General features: G+C 34.7%; 1 protein-coding gene across 1 annotated transcript; it reads right to left on the reverse strand.

Moving 5' to 3' along the window:
- Positions 1 to 8314: 8314 nt before the first annotated feature.
- LOC149187845 (uncharacterized) lies at positions 8315 to 8926 on the reverse strand. Its single transcript, XM_089409788.1, has one exon. It carries the CDS (start codon positions 8924 to 8926, stop codon positions 8315 to 8317), a length of 612 nt encoding a protein of 203 aa, XP_089265914.1.
- Positions 8927 to 20386: the final 11460 nt, after the last annotated feature.

Raw genomic sequence — 20386 nt, forward strand, 5'->3', positions numbered from 1 at the left:
TCTTATCGCAAATCGCATCCCTGCCTGCTGTTTCTGTCAAGTTCTCTTGAGTTCTTCTGATTGCGATGTTGCGATGCAATCTAATCACAAATCGCAAATCGCACCCATATGTTAACGTTCTGCCCTGTGTTTTATGCCAATTGAAATTCTGCGATGCGATATGATCGCTATCGCAGATCGCACCTTCTTCAAATCGATTTTAGCCATCCGATTGAAACCAAAGTTGATGTATAGGCTTGCAGGAAATTACGCGACATGAAGTAAAAGTTTTGTTTGACCGCCAATTTGTCACTGAAGTAATTAATGGAATTTACAGCAGTTGGTAGAATGTAGGTAAATGTTTTAATTTTAATGTTTTTTATTTTACGAGAGTATGGCAACAAGTAAATTTAATGTCATTTTTTGTTTTTAGTTATGCTATTCATTGAATATGTAATGAATGAGAAGAAAGCAGTGCGCATATGAAATATTACACAACAGTGTAAATGTAATTTTTTTCAGTGATGTACAACAGTGTAGAGAAAGTTTTTTTTGTTGTTGAAATGAAATATGCAGCAGTGAATGAAACGAGAAGTTTTTTTTTAAAACAGTAAATGTATTGAGAATTTTACACATAGTAGTGTAATTTTGTACAAGCTGAGATAGAGAAATTTTCCATAGAGAGAGAGTAATTTTTTTTTGTGGAATTGAAGCATTCCTAGTGTAATCCCTCAAGAAGAGAAAGACATATTTTTTTTTACAGCAGTAAATGTATTGAAAATTTTGCACACAACACTGTAATTTTGTAGAATCTGAGACAGAGAAATTATCCACAGAGAGAGTATTTTTTTGTGGAATTGAAGCGTTCCTAGTGTAATCCCTCATGAAGAGGAAAACCCTTTTGTAACAGGCAGTATTTATTAATGTTAATGAATAGAAATCTTTTTGTGAGTGAAAAACTCTGTTATTCTCCAGCAAACAATTTTTGCTTCCTTGTGTTAAGATCCTCCCTGTTAAAACATAGCATTGTTCTATTCTGTTCAAGTTTCATTTTGTTTGGAATTATCAGAAATTCCCAACATCACCGAATCTTCTCGCCGCTCTCGCCTTCTAACATATTTGCACAATGCACAATGGAATTCTCTTCATTGACTTCAAAAAATAATTTTATTTGCATTAATATTTTTCATATAAATTTCATTATGAAATGTTATTTCTTATTTAATTTGGTATTAAAAAAAAAAATTCTCCAATAAAAAGTGTTGTTTAATGCTCCAAATATTTAATATTCATACGTTTTAAAATAATTTACCATTATATAGCCATGCCATGTGAAGATACAAGACATAGCACTTTAATTGCATTGAGTTTCCTCCCTCAAAAGATAAAAGTAGTTGTGATCATTTTGATGCTTCAAAGATAACACTAGTTGTGGACTATTTTTAGCTGGAGTCATTTCGTAGCATAGTATATAATGGGATGATGAATTGCTCTGTTAAATTTTAACATAATTTTATCCAAAAAATTCTCAGAATGTTAATACTCAACAACAGCTAACTCCACATGTTGATCATATTAAAACTCAACTACAACGAACTCCACAGATCGAGATAAATCGTAGACCAGCGCATCAAAATCTGTATCGTATGTCACATGGACTCAATTTAGAAAGCCATCTATGTGCCATTTTATTGGTGTCGAATGTATTAACAGTTTGCCAGTGTCATGCCAATCGTGTTTTTTTGGGTTAATATAATCTGAAATTTGTTTATTTTTTATTTTTCCAAATAGAAATGTGATCTGAAGTATCATAACTCTGGGTAATGGTGTCAACTTGACGTGCTTAAGCTGTGAAAAATATCGGCAAATGGTGTCAACTTATGTGCTTAAGCTGTGAAAAATCAAGATGTAAGAAGTATGTAAATATGGAAGTATATTTTGATACTCATCTTCTTCCCAATATTATTGTTTTTTTTCGTACTAAACATTTCCAGGACATGTAGGTTAAATTCCAAACTGTCTTTTAGATTAAAAGTCATTGGTAATCAAAGAGTCCGACATAGAGCTGAACAAGGAGATCGGATTCTCTCTCCATCGGATAATGCGACAGAACTTTGGGAATTTGTTGCATGATTTTTGGAAAGATTTGGGGTCTTGTTTTCGCAATATTTTAAAGTTATTTTTTATAATTTTACTTTGATCTTTATATCAAAGTATTATATATATTTTTATATATATTATATTTTTTGATCTTTGATCTTTATATCAAAATATTATATAATTTTTTATGTATATTATATTTGTTTATATATCTATATATATATCACTATTCACGATACTAATTTTGCGAAAGGAAATATTTTTTACCCATTTACATTCATAATTATGCAAGATATATGCTACTGGGTTAAATCGACAAGGTTAAATATTATATTTAGTTGACCACAGATGGATTATAATGGACTGTGACAAAAATTAACATTATTTACTTTGTAAATGTCAGAACAAAATTATCTACCGGCAGGGACTCACGCCTGCATGCAGTCCTTGTTTCGTATTGTGTATATGTACACATTATCTTGCACCTTAATATAAATCTTTCATGTATTTGGCACCAATAAAACTGAAATATATTACACTACCGATTTAGAATAGGAAATGGTTTTCCTTCTGATTATTTTTTGGGCTTCAAATTCTTTTGCAGTTATCCATGCATTCATTTTGGTGTATCATGAATTAATGCAGACATGAGACTGTAGCGATTTTCCTCATTGGGGATTTAATATTCTCAATTCTACAGATTTAGGTGCATTCGCACTAATACACATGGTAAACGACAATAGAGTTAGAATTAAATATATTTTAATTAATAGATAAATGGTAATAGGATAAGATATCTATAAATTTTAATTATGGATAAAACTATTTATTTGGGTGATATAATTGGGATTAAGATTATGAGTTTTTATTATTTAAAATTGATTTTTTAAACTATTATGTAAAATTGAATTATAATAAATGGGAAACTCTTTAAAATATTGGTAATGTTTAATTTTTTTAAATAAATTTAATCAAAAAATATTTATTTCTAATTAAATTACTCTTAAAGTTTATTGACATTTTAATTTATGATTGAAAAACTAAAAATATATATATTAAATTTAAACTTAATACTTAAATTATAATATTATAATATTTAATATAATTATGTTTAATGGGTAGCTTTAAGTAGAGTAAAATTGTGTAAACCAAGAGATCCAAGATTTAATCCCCATGTTTACAAGAAGATGAGATTGAACCAGTTACTCATTCTTCTAGATTATAAATACATATATTTTAGCAATTTACTTTGTAAAATACATATTTTAAAAACTTTACTAACCTATCATCTTTACACAATTTATAATATTATTTCCTATGTTAGCAATTCATATATTTATTCTCTTTTTGAACTTCAATATTTCCTCATATTTTTGTATTTTCATATAGTACTTTTTTTACATATATTTATAATATATAATTCAATAAAAAAAACTTTTGCGACCTAGAAGAACCTAGTAGCTGACGCTCCTAGTAAATCTAGTAAATCTTGGGCTATATTCCTCTTCGTAAATTGGATCATAAACATGGAAATTTAAACCTATCTCTCAAGTTTCAATGATTTCAGATATCTTAAATTACCACTTAAATTGCAAGTACTAAATCAATAACTTTTAAACTATACAATGAATAGTAAATAATTTAAATCACTATATTCAATGTATATATTTACTTTACTTTTATAAATAAAATTATTATAATAAATTATATAAAATCAAGCTTAAATAAATTATATAAAATCAAGCTTGAATAAATTTGTTAGTATTTCTAATTTTAGATTTATATAATTATTATTAATATTATTTATGGTTTAAGTTACAAGTTAAAATTATTTAATAAGATTTGTACAATGTATTACACTATTTTAAATAAATTAATTATAATTTAAAATATTAATTTTATATTTTTATATTGAATAAATATATAAAAAATATTTAGCTAAATATTATTGTAAAAAATATTTAATTATTTGCTTAATTTTATAATAATTTTAATTCAAGTAACTAACATTTTATAGGTTACACTACAAAAATTATATAAAATATATTTAGATTTATGGTTTGAAAATCTATCTATTTAAGTTGAGGTGAGTGTGCATGCTTATGTTGGAGTTAGGGAGGTCCTTATTTAATGTGAATTATCTATTAAAAAACAACTTAACAACTTAATTTTAATTTTTTTATGGAGTAGTCTGTAATGCGACCTTTTAGAGATCCCACCGGTTTATTTTTCATTTTTGCGATCATTTGACAGAGTAAAAAAAAAGGAAGTTTTATTAAAAGCTTCAATTCATTATTTTTTTACTCATACTTGTTCGGCATAAATAGCCGCTGTATACACTTCAGATCCTATAGTTTAGGCCTAGAATAAGGAAATTGATACAATCACAGGAGTCTGTACAACCAATTTTTCAGGAGTGATTCTCGTCTATCTGTACAGCCAGTGGTAGAGACAAATTAGGGATCAGCCAGTGGCAGAGACAGAGACAAATCAGGAATCAGAGTAACAGAGATAAATCAAGAACTTGAATTACGGAGAACCAACTTGGAGACAATTGCTCCCAATTGTCAACACTCCCCCTCAAGTTGGTAAGTAGATGTCACTCATGCCAAGTTTGTTGAGACAGCCATTAAATGCTTGGTTTGACACTGCTTTGGTCAGCATATCAGCAAGCTGGTCTTGAGATCGAACATGAGGAACTTCAATCAACTTTGCTTCTAGTTTCTCCTTGATAAAATGCCTGTCAACCTCAACATGCTTAATTCGATCATGTTGAACTAGATTATGAGCAATATCACATGCTGCCTTGTTATCACAGTATAACTTCATAGGACTGACTTGCTTCATATGTAAATCCTACAACAGATTTCTAATCCACAACAATTCACATATTGCCTTAGCCATTCATCTGTATTCGGCCTCAGCACTGGATCTAGCAACTACCTCTTTTTTTTACTTCGCCAAGTAACCAGATTTCCTCCTACAAAAGTAAAGTAGCTTGATGTAGAACGTCCATCCTCAATTGACCTAGCCCAATCAGCATCTGTATAACCTTTAACATCCAAGCTATCACCTTTTGTGGATAAAATTCCCTTTCCTGGAGATGACTTCAAATAGCGTAAGATTCAGATGACAACATTCATATGTTCTTCACTTGGGGAGTGCATGAATTGACTGACAACACTTAGTGCATAGGCTAAATCTGGCCGAGTATGTGCAAGATACATTAATCTTCCAACCAATCTTTGATATCGCTCCTTGTTAGTAGGATTGGGTGCACACCTAGCTTCAGATTTTCTTCCATAGTGGTACTAGCTGGACTACATCCTGTCATGCCAGTTTCCTTCAATAAGTCTAAGACATATTTCCGTTGTGACAGAAAAATACCTTTCTTTGATCTTGACACTTCAATTCCAAGGAAATACTTCAATTTCCCAAGATCCTTCATTTCAAACTCACAGGCAAGCTGCCCTTGCAGTGCTTTCCTTTCTCCGGGACCATCTCTAGTTACTATCATATCATCAACGTACACAATGAGGGTTGTGATTCATTCTCCATTATGTTTCAAGAAGAGAGTGTGATCTGAGTTACTTTGCTTGTAACCAATAGACCTCATAAAGCTAGTGAACCTTCCAAACCACGCTCTAGGAGACTGCTTCAAGCCATATAAAGATTTTTTCAATCTACAGACCTATTTATTGCCTTTAGTCTGTAGGTTACAGCCAGGGGACAATTCCATATATACTTCTTCTTGGAGATCTCCATGCAGAAATGCATTCTTTACATCGAATTGATGTAAAGGTCAGTCAAAATTCACTGCAAGAGATAGTAAAATATGGACTGTATTAATTTTGGCCACTGGTGCGAATGTCTCCATATAATCAATTCCATATGTTTGAGTATATCCCTTGGCGACAAGTCTTGCCTTGAACCGTTCTATGGTTCCATCAGCTTTGTATTTAATGGAGAATACCCACCTACATCCAACAGGTATCTTCCCTTCAGGCAAGTCAACAACTTCCCACGTTGAATTCTTTTGAAGAGACTTCATTTCTTCATTCATCGCCTTCATCCATCTAGGATCTTTCAAAGCTTCCTGCACACTGTTAGGAATAGCTACAACAGACAATTGATTCACAAATGCCTTACTCTCATTTGACAGTCTGTGGTAGGATACATAATTGCTTATGGGATACTTAGATTTGGAGTTGAGAACAGGTTCATAGTTAACTTTGGGTTTCCCTCTCGTGACTCGTTCTGGTAATTTTTTTAATTGAGGTTCAGATTCAGAGTTTACCTGAGACTTGGGCATGGAATCGGCTGCAGAAGACAATTGGTTTGGTGGTACATCATGAGAGGAGGAAGACACAGATGGCACTTCCATTTCCATTTGATCCGGAACCTCATTCTCCATAACTTGCTGCCCATCTGGACATTCACCTCTGTGACTTACAACATCACCATTACTTGTTTTGAAATGGTCACATTCACCCCCAGTGTCCAAATTATCTCCACTTATAAGATCAAGGTCCAAAGAGTGATGCAAAGTCTCCATTTCATCTCTGTTCTCCCCCTGAAGTGGAGACACAGAGGCAGAATAATACATATCATCTTCATGAAAGACCACATCACGAGTAACATGAATTTTACGAGAAAGGGGGTGATAACACTGATACCCTTTTTGATGCAAGGCATAGCCAACAAAGACGCAGCGAAGGGCACGGGGTTCCAGCTTATTTCTCAAGGGTTTGTGAAGGTGCACAAAGGCTACACACCCAAAAACTTTAGGGGACAGATTCGGTATGGTAGGGGCACTCACAGTATTATGGAGAACATCAAAGGGGGTCTGAAATTGTAGTGAACTAGAGGGTACATGGTTAATGAGATAAGCTGCGGCCACAATGGCTTCTCCCCAATAACTAACATGCATATGAGCCCCAAATAAGGAAGCACAAACAACTTCAAGAAGGTGACGATTTTTCTGTTCTGCTATCCCATTTTGTTGAGGGGAGTAAGGGCAAGTCGTCTGATGAACAATGCCATGTAAATTCAGGTATTGTTTCAAGTCTTGATTAACAAACTCTCCACCATTATCAGTATGAAGAACCTAAATATTTGATTTATATTGGGTGGCTATTATTTTGTGAAATTGCTGAAACAGGGAACTAACTTCATTCTTTGATTTCATTAAACAAACCCAAGTCATGTGAGTATGGTCATCAATAAAAGAAACAAACCAACATGCTCCACTCAAAGAAGAAGTTTTTGCAGGTCCCCAGACATCAGAGTGAATAACCATAAAAGGTGCAGGACTTTTATGCATACTAATGGGAAATGGTACACGGTGACTTTTAGCTAGTTCACAAATGTCACACTTAAAATCCGAAACATTTAATTGAGAAAAGAGCTTTGGAAACAACTTCTGTAAATATCCAAAAGATACATGGCCAAAACGCCTGTGCCATAACCAGACTTCTGAATGCTGATGTGTGTCAGACTTATTAGCTGAGAAAACTTGAGCCAACTGATTGGAGCTTGCCGGCAGTAGATCAAGATAGTAGAGCTTTCCTCTCCTAGTACCATAACCAATTGTCTTTCGAGTCCGAATGTCCTTAAAAACACAAAGGTTAGGCCAAAATATCACAATACAGTTCAAAGTGAGGGTTATTTGAGCAACAGACAATAAGTTATGATTAAGAGAAGGAACAACTAGAACAGACTCCAAATTCAAATTTTGGGTAAGAGGAACTGAAACTTCTCCAACCACGGGAGAGGGAGTACCATTGGCTGTGGACACTATATGATGATCTGAGGATTTCATGGACTGAATATGTTTACCGTCAAAGGTCATGTGATCTGTGGCACCTGAATCAATTATCCATTCACTATGACTAACAGGGACAGAGGTATGAAGAGACTTACCAACATTCCCAGCAGTAGCAATGAAAGAAGAGGCTTCCTCAGTAGTACTGGTGTTGGTGGAGGGCTCAGCCACAGCAACAGAAGCATGATGATTTGACTTTGAATTTCGCTTGTGAGGTGCCTTGGTAGGATCCCACCATTATGGATATCCAATTATTTCATAGCAACGTGACTTTGTATGCTCGGTTTCTCCACAGTGAGTACATACACGTTCTGATTTTGCAGCTCCTATTTCATAGCTACAATTTTGTGATCCAGATGACCGATTTTGGTCAGTTGTGTGATTCGGCGGACCAGAAGTGCGATCTGTTTTTCACGATTGGTAAGGCTTGCCCCGACGAGCCACCATAGCAGCAGATTCAGAGTGTTTAGGTTCACCTTGAAGTGCAGCTCGGCGAACGGCATCACGGCAAACATATGCATAAGTTGCTTCAAGATCGAGTGCAGGGTCTTTCCTGAGAATCTCACCTCGAATTTGTTCAAAGTCTGCATCTAGTCCATTCAAGAAGATATGCACCCGCAGTCTCTCAATTGATTTTTTATAGGCGACAACATCTTCGGGATCCTTCATGACAATCCTATCACGATGATCTAGTTCTTGGAAGATTTCTACTAGATCACCATAATAGGTGGAAAGAGAACGACCAACCTGTTTGGTGGAGAATGCCCGTTGATTCAGTGCAAAGAGTTGCGATTCATCTGATCCATCATAGAAAGCTTTAGCAAGAGCAGTCCAGATTTCATGTGCAGTAGACAGTCTAAGATAGCGCTTCATAATCTCCGGTGACATAGAAGTCAGCAACCATCCTTTGACCTTTTGATTTTCAGCATACCATTTTGCATAGGCAGCATCAATAACCTGCGGAATAGGTGTTTTACCTGTGAGGTATTCAAGCTTCTCACGCCCTACGATCTGCATTTCCATGATTTGGGACCAGACATCATAATTAACTTCGGTAAGGATGATATTGGTGGTGAAACTGGGGTTTTTTTATTGAACATGAATGACTGGTACAAAAGATGATTCAGGTTGATCCTTAGTCATGATGCGAGGGGTATATGAGAATTCAGGCACAGAGGTGAAGAACTCTGGCTCTGATACCAAGTCAAAAACAAGGAAGTTTTATGAAAGGCTTCAATTCATTATTTTTACTCATACTTGTTCGGCATAAATAGCCGCTGTATACACTTCAGATCCTATAGTTTAGGCCTAGAATAAGGAAACTGATACAATCACAGGAGTCTGTACAACGAATTTTTCAGGAGTGATTCTCGTCTATCTATCTGTACAGCCAGTGGCAGAGACAAATTAGGGATCAGCCAGTGGCAGAGACAGAGACAAATCAGGAATCAGAGTAACAGAGATAAATCAAGAACTTGAATTACGGAGAACCAACTTGGAGACAATTGCTCCCAATTGTCAACAGATAGGTCTTGTATTTTCCACCCTCTAGCGATTCTTTCCCGACCTCAATATGCGAACCCGTCCAGCCTCCGGAAACGCATCCCGTTTCTGACCACGTCCGTCTTCCCAGTTTCACCGACGTCCATGTTAATGATGCAGACCATGCATGATGTTGCAATGAATCGTATTGTAGATGTTCCACAGTCCATGCTTTCAAATTAAAGGGACGAGAATGAAAATTTGAAATTTTCAATTTGTATGAAAAAAATCACTTTCACCACCCAATTTTTCATCTTCTGTTTCACCCCAATCTCCTAATTTATCCTCCTTATCCAGATCAGTTTTGAACAGCAAAACGTTGCAGGTTTGATCGCCTTTAATTTGAAAACATGGAAATCTCAATTAGAATTCATTAAAATTATGATTGGGCACTTGACCCAATCGAATCAATAGCCTACGTTTAGGAGAAGAGTGGGGAAAGCTTTGATAAACATAAGGAAGGAAAGGGGAATTTGCCTATTTGGGATGGGTGGCTGCGTCAAAAGTATGGTTTCTCGGCTGTCATAATTTACGACAAAAGAGGTAAACCTGGGTGCGCTGTGTCAAAAGTATGGTTTCTTAGCTATCATAATTTACGACAAAAAAGGTAAACCCGATGGCTGAATTCCCTCCAACCTTTTCAGGTTTAATATATTTCATCCTTCTGTTAACCCCGTAGTAAATTACAGTGGTATTTCTTTTTATTACTTATTTTTTCCCATTGTATATAATAATCTATTTTATTAAGAGAGTGGATGGACTGATTGATGGGAGTGATTATTGTATTGATGAACGGGTAATTGCAGGGTAACGCTGGCCTATTGTTGTTTTGATAAATTGGTAGTTTCAGGCCAACCCCTTTGGTCACTTATCTGAAATTTCAATTAATTGATATATATTAGTAATTTTAAAATAACAGAGGGACAAGCCTATGAATTGTTCCCAAATTGTGTGACCTTTTTGTCCTAATGTAATATCACTAGTAAATTAATTATCACCTAAAAAAATTTAATTATTCTTTAAATACATATATAAAATTATTTTCTACAAAAATATATTTTAAGAACGTAATGTTTTTTTCAATATTATTAAATATTTTTATTATCACTCTTAAATTATCACCAGCAAAAATTTAATTATTTTTTAAATACATATATAAAAATATTTTCTAAATATAATATTTAGAAAATATAATGATTTTTTCAACTTTATTAAATATTTTTATTGCTTTGACTTATCCATGTTTTGTCTTATTTGATTTAAAAATATTTTATTGACCCTTTTCAAGTAAACACCCGTCTTATTTTATGCATTATAATGTTGGATATTTTATTAACCATTTAACCATGTTTTGTCTTATTTGATTTAAAAATATTTTATTGACCCTTTTCATGTAAACACCCGTCTTATTTTATGCATTATAATGTTGGATATTTTATTAACCATTTAAAATTTTATTGTCAATTTCACAATTACATATTAGGTTGGAGATAACATTTGGTATATTGTTTTAATTCAATTCAATTCTATTTTATTATAAATATAAATATTAATATTTTAATGAAATTACATATAGACCTAAAAAACAAGTTCACAATAACGTTAAAATAAACACTTGCATAAAACAAATTTAAACAATTTGTAAACTTAAATTAATTAAATTAAGTTGATTAGACCAATTAAAAATATTTGACTTACATTCCCATAAAATATTTATTGACTTTTTATTTATTAATTTGTGAAATAAAAAGGACATCAATTCATGTTTAGAAAGAATTATTATAACATTACACGTCATCAAAAATAAAAAAATAATAATACCTTATACATGGTCATAATACCTTATCATTATAAGTCATAATACCTTATCATTATAATAATTCATTTGATAGTTAAATAAAAATTAATGTATAAACAATATGAGGATTGGTGTGGCATTAGAAATGATTACATAAAAATGTCAAATCAAAACATATACTCCAACCTAAAAGGTGAGGATTAATAATGAGTATAGTTTAAATGTTGTACATTGTTAATTTTTTTCATAGTATATTTTCTCAAGTATTGAATAAAATTTGACTAAAAATTAGAAGGATAGTTAGGATTGGATATTTTTAGTGGTTGAGATGGCATAATTTGAGTACTTAAAAGGTTTTCTAGGTTTTTAAATCAATTTATGCATTCAAAAAATGTAATTTAGAATGTTTAAACTTGTCCTTAGAAAAGTAATTTGGACAAATATCTATCTTGTCATTATACACAATAAATAATGTGAGAATCCTAAGATACATAAACCATTGCATGAATATTAATTCGTAGTTGGCAAGTTTTATTAGAATTCATGCTAGCCATTGCAAAAAATTGCAAATGTAATATGTAATATAGACCTTGATCTAAAAGGAAATTCTCTCATCTTAGAATAGAATCATTACACTAGACTAGAGGAATTTTCAAATATGGCATATTTAGAAAAGAAGATATGAAAGAGTAGATATATGACCATTATGTGGCATTACTTATAGTGTTGTTATCTTCTAAACACCATCACATATCCAATGTTGCTATCATATAAAGATCATCATCTAACAATTATACAACCCACAATCATTGACTTGAAATTTTCATTTTGAATTTTGTAACTAGGTGTGCTTGTTATTCCGTCGTAGTGGAAAAAATTTGTGGTACACTTACCATTCTACTTCCAGCTCCGTAGATTGAATATCCCATGGTTTCTTCTATTTAAGGTAGAAGTTCTCAGAGTTGGTGCTTATCACTAACAACAAAAAGAGGATGTTTTCCATGACTCCGGAGTGATAATAAGATGAGGGCATATGACCATTCGACTATGAAGGAGGTAGGATGAAGAAGTTTGTTGTGACAAACACTCATTTTGATAGGTGAGTGGTGCCAAAAACCTTTGTTTTTCATCCATCAAAATTATAGACAATAAGATAAACCCGCTACTTGAGTTCCCTCCATGAAAGCTCAACATATTTCATTTGTAACAAAATTATATAGATTATTGAGGCCAATGTCTTTGAATAGTAGTAACATGAAGTAATTGACTAATATGCTACTAATTTTAAGATAGTAGAGGGACATTTTTGCATATTATCATCAAATTGTGTGATGCATTTGTTGTAATGTTACATTTGTGTACACAATAGAAGAATTGGCTTAGGCACTTGTTATAAAAATAATTTAATTTTCACTTTGGAAGACTTAGCCTTGGCATTTGTGATAAAAATGTTTTTTTCGGTAATTATATTGGGAAAATATAATGGTTTTCTTATCATTGATAAGTATCACAATCTTTTTTTACTTCTCTTTTATGATGTTATTGAATCAAATATATTCTAGTGATTCTTTCAAGCAAACACCCCTTAGATATAAATGAAAGAAATGCCCTAAGTATTTAAATAACCACATAAGAATCTTGTTACATTATTTTTTTGAATATATATATTTTTAACTTATATATTAGTTCTTTTTATCACTAATAATAACAATTATTATTTTATCCCACTGGGGCAGTTCATTTGGCGATCATTGTTTTATGACGTATTATGTAAACCATGATATTTAAAGTTCAAACCTTCGGGGCATACCCCCAAATTTACCCATACAATTTACCAATTAAAGTGCAATTTTCGGAGTTCAAGGGGCTAATGTCATATTAAGTTTATAAAATCATATTTCACCTATGAAATTCTAGTTTCATGTCTCTTATGAATGGAATATACATTACCACAACGATATATTTCATAGCCACATCTATCCACAATGATATATTTCATAGCCACATTTATAAAAAAAACATAGAGGACTATTATAATTGAAATTTAATAAGGGAAAATGATAATAGTAGGTATGTAATTGGTACCATTTTTCAACATTATTACATATGCAAAAAGGAATTGAGTTTTCCCAACCATTTAGGACAACTATTTAAAATATAATTCTACAACCTTATATCATAATCATTGCATTACACTAGAAGAATTTTCAAATGCAACAAATGTAGGAAAAATGATATGAAAGAGTAGATATGTGATTATGTTGGTTCAAAGTTCTTGATCTATAATATATTTCATTGACATGATTTGCATGGACATTGGAAGGTCTCATGTCACAAACTATTGAAGGAATGCATATAAGGAGTTGAAAGCTATAATTGTTTAATATCAAGCTAAACACAAAATGTTTCAATGTTAAAAAAAATGTAGTACTACCCACATACATAAGGCCAACAACAAAATCATATGTTTCACTATATTTAGTGATGAACTATAAAGTTTAAATGTGAGATTGAAAACAATATGAAATTTTTTTTCTTATGTTGTTCAAATTTATATTATAAAAAACATTCATATAAATGGTATTATTCCACAATGTTAAGCAATAAAAGACAAATATATACACAATTTTTCAATGACCCTATGATGAATTATGCTGCATAAACCTATTCTTACACATACTTATGGATAAGTCCGATCGGAAAAAAATTATATTTTTAGAATATAATTATTTAGAAAATATTGTCATATATGTATTAAAAAATAATTAAATCTTCATTGGGAACAACCAATTTAATAACAAATGGCAAAGAGACGTGTTATTTTGTTTAGCGTGACATTACATCATTGGGGAAGGGTCACACAATTTGGGAAAAATCGACTACGGTCTTAAAATTGCCAATATCTATTAGTTAAATTGAACTTTCAGATAACAATATATCCATATTACTGTGATATATAATTAAAATTTCAGATAACAATATACCCGTGTTACTTTGTTGGAAGGCGTTGACCTGAAACTACCCATTCATCAAAATAACAATAGCTGCCAGTGTTGGCCCGTGACTACCAATTAACCAGTAAAACAATCACTACCATGTATCAGTCCATCCACCCTTTTTATAAAATCAATTCCTGTATACACGGGAAAAAATAAAAAAGAAGAAAGTCACTGTAATTTATATATTTTTGTTAACAGGTTAACAGAAAGACGAAATATGTTGAACCTGAAAACCTTAGAGGGAATTTAGCCAAAGGATTTCCCTTTTTTCATAAATTATGATAGATGAGAAATGAGACTTTTGACACAGCTCACCCATCCCGAATGCGCAAATTCCCTTTCCTTTATTATGTGTTGGGTATTTTTAAATGGAGAAAATACCAAAAACCAAATAAAATTCACCACAGAGACAATGCTCTGTTTACTCTGTCCAGGATCTTTTGCAGACAATCTTTCAAAACCAAAATGACTCAGAAGACACCATTACACAGTCACAAAGACATTTCTATTAATTTAGAACAAAACACTGATACATATTTCTTCCTCTGTCCAAAGAGGGAATCACAAAAAAAACTCTGCTGCTCTCATAGATTTTCCACTGCTGTGGATATTACAAAGACAGCTCTCTGTTCTTCAATATCTGAAATCAAAGCATTACATTCCAAATTCTATAACGCACTGCTGTGCATTTACAAAAGATAATCGCACTCTCGTGCGTAGCCACCACTCACAACACACTAAACAAAAACTACAACACACACGGGCTCGACACACTGTTTTTATAAAACATACATCCAAAAAAAATACGACACTCAACTACCACACGTAGTCTCTTTACTACATCATAAAAAATATATATAAAAAGCATATATTAAAATATGCCCCATAACCATATTAAACACATGGGACGTATGCCCATCACTACATTAAAAGCCGCCACCAAAACTACGTAGAGCATTAAAGATCACAACGTTTCCTCCACGGCGGTCAACGAAGAAAACGACAAAATTTGATGTGACGCGGGCGGACAGCACCTTCGGGAAATTGACGGCTGAGATCACGCGATCAAATCGCTGAGTCAATCCTACGTGGTTCGCACGCCAACCTCCAGCAAACCAAACGATCTTTACCGTCCAGGGAAAGTGGTTTTGGGCGCTCGTACATGGGACGCGTGGCGGAGTGTGAATGTGTTCGGAGCCTCTGCTACGGATACCGCCTTCAGCGAATGGTGGTGCGGGGAGACCAGGTGGTTTTCCAAAAGACCACCGCGCGCTGTAAAATTACAAATTTAACACTCCCCTTTAATTTTAACAGCCGCGCGTTCGGTCATTCCCAAACACTTTCTCAAAAATTCGAAACTCTTCTGAACCAGTGGCTTTGTCAAGATGTCTGCAACCTGTTCCTGGGTCCTGCAATGTTCGAGGACGATTTCTCCATTGTTCACTAATTCTCTGATGTAGTGAAACCTTGTATCAATGTGTTTCGTTCTCTTATGAAACACTGAATTCTTTGACAAGGCAATAGCAGAGCTATTGTCACAAAAGATCACTGTTGCTTTTGCCTGCTCTTGGCCTAAGCTTCTCAACATTCTTCTCATCCATACTGCCTGACATGCTGCTGCTGTCGCTGCCACATATTCTGCCTCTGCTGTAGATAATGCTACAATGGACTGCTTCTTAGAAGCCCATGAGATGGCTCCTGAACCCATATTAAAAACATAACCGGAAGTGCTCTTCCGATCATCTACACTTCCAGCCCAATCGCTATCAGTGTACCCAACCAAATCTGAATGTTCTGAGGCATGATATAAAATTCCAAACATTTTGGTGCCTTTGACATACCTCAAAATTCTCTTTGCTGCCTGCCAATGTGCCTCCTTTGGCCTCTCCATAAATCTGGAAATCAAACTAACAGCATACATTAAATCAGGCCTAGTTGCTGTTAAATACATAAGGCTGCCCACAATGCTCTTGTACAGGCTAGGATCAAAATCCTTGCTGCTGTCCTCTCTGCTGAGCTTTAATCCCATCACTGTGGGAGTGATTGCTGCCTTGCATTCTTCCATCTTAAATCTGCCCAAAACTTGATTTACATATCTTGCTTGAGATATAAAAATTCCTTTTTCATTTTGCTCTACTTCTATGCCTAAGAAGTATCTCAACAAACCCATGTCAGTCATTTCAAATTCATTCTTCATGACTGATTTAAAATTCTCAATGAGCTGATCATCATTACCTGTGAAAATAACATCATCAACATATAAGACAACAATCAAAATCTTACCATCCTTTTCTTTGATATAGACTGTGGGTTCTCCCTCACATTTGTCAAATTCATTATCCAATAGATATGAATCTATTCTGCTGTACCATGCTCTTGGCGCTTGCTTCAGCCCATAAAGAGCCTTCTTCAATTTGCACACTTTGTGCTCTTCTCCTTTCTTCTCATATCCGAGAGGCTGTTCCACATAAACCTCTTCCTTTAACACTCCATTTAGGAATGCTGATTTCACATCCATTTGGTAGACTTTCCATTTGTTTTGAGCTGCTATGGACAACACTGCTCTCACGGTTTCCATTCTTGCAACCGGTGCGAAAGTCTCCTCATAATCTCTCCCATATTGCTGCTTGTAGCCTTTGACAACCAGCCTTGCTTTATGCCTTTCAATCTTGCCTTCAGCATTGCTCTTGGTCTTGTAGACCCATTTGACTCCAATGACTTCTTTGCCTTTCGGTAGCTCAACCAAATCCCATGTTTTGTTTCTCTCTATGGCATTCATCTCCTCATCCATAGCTTCTATCCATTTTCTATCTTTAATAGCTTCTTCAAAATGAATAGGATCATCAACATGACAAAACAAGGCAAATAAGGAATTCATTCCTTCATCATAAATGTCACTTAGATTTCTAAACTTCTTACCTCTTTCACTTGGTGTGCAAGTGCTTGAAGATGCACTTGAATTTCCTCCTTGTGGTGTGCTTGGAGAAGCACTCTCATTTATCCTCACTGGTGTACCTTGCTGTTCTTGTGTTGGCGCTGCTGTTTGGGGATGAATTTCAGCCACCTCCTCTTCATCTTCATCATGAGGCAAACAACTTTTAATATTCACTGTTTTCTCTATGCTTCCATCCCAAGCTTCCTCTTCAATGAATTGAACATCGCTGCTGACAAAGAACTTCTTGGTAGATGGAATGTACAACCTGTAGGCTTTGGATTCCTCACTGTATCCAATGAAGATGCATTTCTCCCCTTTGCTGTCCAACTTCCTCCTTAGCTGATCCGGAATGTGTGCATAGGCCACACACCCAAAAACTCTCATGTGGGTGACTACTTGCTTTCTCCCACTCCATGCCTCTTTTGGCACTTTGTTCATGACTGCCTTTGTAGGACACCTGTTCAAAATATAAACTGCACAATGTACAGCTTCAGCCCAAAACTCATTTGGCAAATGCTTTGCCTTCAACATGCTTCTTGCCATCTCCACGATGGTCCTGTTCTTCCTTTCAGCAACTCCATTTTGCTGTGGGGTGTACCGAGTTGTGAACTGTTTATGTATTCCATTTTCTCTACAAAACTTTAGGAATTCATTTGAGATATACTCACCTCCTCTATCAGTTCTCAATACTTTTATGTGCAGCCCGCTTTGGTTCTCCACAAGTGCTTTGAAGTTTTGGAATTTCTCAAAGACTTCACTTTTGTTCTTGAGGAAATATATCCAAGTCTTTCTTGTAAAATCATCAATGAATGTCAAGAAATATAGGCTGCCAGCTAATGATGGAGCTTGCATTGGTCCACACAAATCTGAGTGGATAATCTCTAAGGGTGTCTTTGCCCTTATGCTTTTCCCTGATGGAAAACTCTCTCTATGTTGTTTGCCCAATATACAACCTTCACAAAGGCTGTCCAGCTTCTCTATCAATGGTAATCCTCTTACCATTCCTTTTCTGCTCAATAAGTTTAGACCTCCAAAATTTAGATGCCCGAATCTCAAGTGCCATAACCAGTTCTCATCCTTTGGCATGCTTTGGAAGGCCTCTTGGGTGACTGCTCCCATTTCCTTCTTGTTTTTCATGTCTGCCCTGATCCGGAGAGGGAACATCCTATTCCTTGTCATCTTCACTTCAGCAATGCATCTTTTGCTGGGTGGTATGTCCATGATGGTGCACACATCATTTACAAAGTAAACATTGTAACCCTTTTGGATAAGCTTTCCAACACTCAATAGGTTACATCTCATTCCAGGGACATAGTAGACATCTGCTATGGTTTTCCTTTCTCCTTGCTTTGTAAATATTTTTACCTCCTCTTTTCCCATAACAGACACTTTACTATCAGTTCCTAGTGTGACCTCTGATTTCAAATTCTGATTTAAAGCTGAAAAGAGGGCTATATTCCCTGTCATATGGTTGCTGCAACCTGAGTCTAAAAACCATATGTCCTCACTATGTGTTTCAGCCATGTTACAAGCTAACAGGACATTTTCTTGACCGCTGTTTTCTCTTGTAACATTTGCATTTTGTCTGCTGTTCATATCATGCTGTTTCTTTCTACAATCACTTGCATAATGTCCATACTTTTTGCAATAATAGCATTGAACATTAGATTTATCATACCTTTGTCCTTGAGCCTGATACTGATCTCTTTGTTGGCTGCTGCCTTGACCTTGGTTCTGATTTGGATTGCTGCCTCTTCCTTGTGCATTTGATGGGTTGTTCCTTCCACCTCTGTTCTGGCTTCTGCCTCTTCCTCTTCGGTTTCCTCTTCCTTGACCTCTTCCTCTTCCAAAGGACATCTCGGTCTTGAAGGCTTGCTCAAGGGATGAGTTTTCATTCCTACTCAACCTCTGCTCATGAGTCATCAGAGATGCATGCAGCTCATCAACTGAATAGTTTGAGAGATCCTTTGTCTCTTCAATGGTGGTGACTATGGCATCGAACCTTGAGGGTAAGACCCTCAATATTTTCTCCACTATTCTTCTATCTTCAATTGTTTCTCCATGAGTTCTCATTTGTGTAATTACACCAATCACATGAGTGAAGAATGATTCAATGTTGTCTGACTCCTTCATGTTCAAGTTTTCAAAATCCTTTCTCAGCATTTGCAACTTTGCTGTCTTAACTCTCTCCATGCCTTGATAGGCTGTCTTAAGGGTTTCCCATGCATTGTGTGATGTTTTAGCTGCTGCTATCCTTGGAAATATATTCTGGTCTACTGCTAGATGCAACAATAAAATGGCCTTTGCATCCTTCTTCCTATTGCTCTTCAGGAGATCTCTCTCTCCCTGAGTTAATGCATTGAACTCAGTTTCATCTGCTGGTTCTTCAAAACCATCTTCAACTATTTCCCATAAATCTTGAGAGGCAAACAGGGCTCTCATAGTTATTGACCAATAGTCATAGTTCTTCCCATTAAATTGTGGGAGCTGGGTGTTGAACATACCCATGCTTGTGCTAGCCATTCCTTGACTGTGTATTTAAAACAACTGACTGCTTCAACAGTAACAAACAAGAAAGCTTTGAAGAATACCTGAATCCTTCGCTGTCTGAGTCTTCTGTTTGCCTGAGAGGTTTTGCTGCAGCTACAAACCTTCTCTCTTCAGCTTCTTTAACTTCTTTAAAGAGCCTGAGCCAGCTCTGATACCACTGTTGGGTATTTTTAAATGGAGAAAATACCAAAAACCAAATAAAATTCACCACAGAGACAATGCTCTGTTTACTCTGTCCAGGATCTTTTGCAGACAACCTCTTAAAACCAAAATGACTCAGAAGACACCATTACACAGTCACAAAGACATTTCTATTAATTTAGAACAAAACACTGATACATATTTCTTCCTCTGTCCAAAGAGGGAATCACAAAAAAAACTCTGCTGCTCTCACAGATTTTCCACTGCTGTGGATATTACAAAAACAACTCTCTGTTCTTCAATACCTGAAATCAAAGCATTACAATTCAAATTCTATAACGCACTGCTGTGCATTTACAAAAGATAATCGCACTCTCGTGCGTAGCCACCACTCACAACACACTAAACAAAAACTACAACACACACGGGCTCGACACACTGTTTTTATAAAACATACATCTAAAAAAAATACGACACTCAACTACCACACGTAGTCTCTTTACTACATCATAAAAAAT

This window comes from Pinus tabuliformis, chromosome 3_1, assembly GCF_031772625.1.
Source record: "Pinus tabuliformis cultivar Carrire ecotype Pingquan chromosome 3_1, CPIR1, whole genome shotgun sequence".
Classification (NCBI taxonomy): domain Eukaryota; kingdom Viridiplantae; phylum Streptophyta; class Pinopsida; order Pinales; family Pinaceae; genus Pinus; species Pinus tabuliformis.

What these genes read in the sequence shown, in the direction of transcription:
- LOC149187845 (XM_089409788.1), bottom strand. Translation starts at nt 8,926, where the DNA reads ATGGAAATGCAGATCGTAGGGCGTGAGAAGCTTGAATACCTCACAGGT.